This window comes from Crocodylus porosus, unplaced genomic scaffold (genome assembly GCF_001723895.1).
Source record: "Crocodylus porosus isolate Cpor-Errol unplaced genomic scaffold, CroPor_comp1, whole genome shotgun sequence".
Lineage (NCBI taxonomy): Eukaryota > Metazoa > Chordata > Crocodylia > Crocodylidae > Crocodylus > Crocodylus porosus.
In genome coordinates this window covers 7,284,502-7,285,450 of record NW_017728928.1, presented here as the reverse complement: position 1 = coordinate 7,285,450, position 949 = coordinate 7,284,502, and the positions used below count along the sequence as shown (strand labels likewise).

General features: G+C 49.9%; 1 protein-coding gene across 1 annotated transcript in view; it reads left to right on the top strand.

Moving 5' to 3' along the window:
• Positions 1 to 394: 394 nt before the first annotated feature.
• Positions 395 to 949, top strand: part of ANKFN1 (ankyrin repeat and fibronectin type III domain containing 1) — an 89,499-nt gene continuing 88,944 nt past the window's right edge. Inside the window, exon 1 of the mRNA XM_019542801.1 lies at positions 395 to 459. Within this exon, the coding sequence (XP_019398346.1) occupies positions 395 to 459 (65 nt within the window). The remainder of the gene's footprint in view (positions 460 to 949) is intronic.

Sequence of the window (949 nt, the reverse complement as noted above, 5' to 3'; positions counted from 1 at the left end):
CCTGATATGGGAAGCAATTATTGCAGCCATTAGTAAACAGCCCTCAAACGCTCACTGGTTTATGGCAGGGCAGTGTCTCCAGCAGGAAGCATTAATGAGAAATTCTGATCGCGATGTGGGTCACTCGTGGCCCCGGTGATGGGTTTTTCATTCGCAGTCACTGCTGATGACGGCTGCCCAGGGTATGATTAGGAGCTCTCCTGCCCTGCTTTTATGCCAAAGGGCCTTCGCTGATCTTGAAGGAGCCTCTAAAATCTCCCACTCTCCAAATCCGAAAGGACCCAGTAGTTAGCTGTGGTTGGAAAATGACACTGGGGGTCAATGAGCAGAACTTGTCAGGAGTTTTCCTGTGAAATGGGTGCATCTCGGAAACCGCCAGACTGTGGGAAGCGACATGGAGACACTGCAGGAGGGAGCTTTTGATCCAGAATGGTTTTTGTTCTCCTCCGAAGCGGTTTGGTTTGTTTCAGTGGGAAATCGTGAAATTTTGACTTTTTTTTTTGTTTCAACCTGAACAACCTCCCCACCTCTTCCCCCCCCAGAGCTTTGACATCTGCTGTTGGCAGTGGATTTAGGGCCCCACCTCTGCCCCCAGCCCTTATACCTTCGTTCTGGGCGAGTACAACTTTTAGACTGACCACGGCCTTTCTATCTGATAATAGCCAGATTTACTGATCCCAAGTGATAACAACAAAGCAACAATGCAAGCAACCAAGCGAGTCTGTGCCTACCAGTCCCAGGGCTGCTCTCAGAGTCCAAGTACGTCTGGTCAGGGTGCGGGCTGGGTTCGTTTCAGTGGGACATTGTGAAATGCTGACTTTGTTTTTTCAAGCTGAACAACCACCCCACCTCTTCCCACCCAGAGCTTTGACATCTCCCTCCGTCTGTCAGTGATGGGGTGACAAATGGGAAAATGAATTATGAATATAGAGACCGGTGGGGTTGTGGG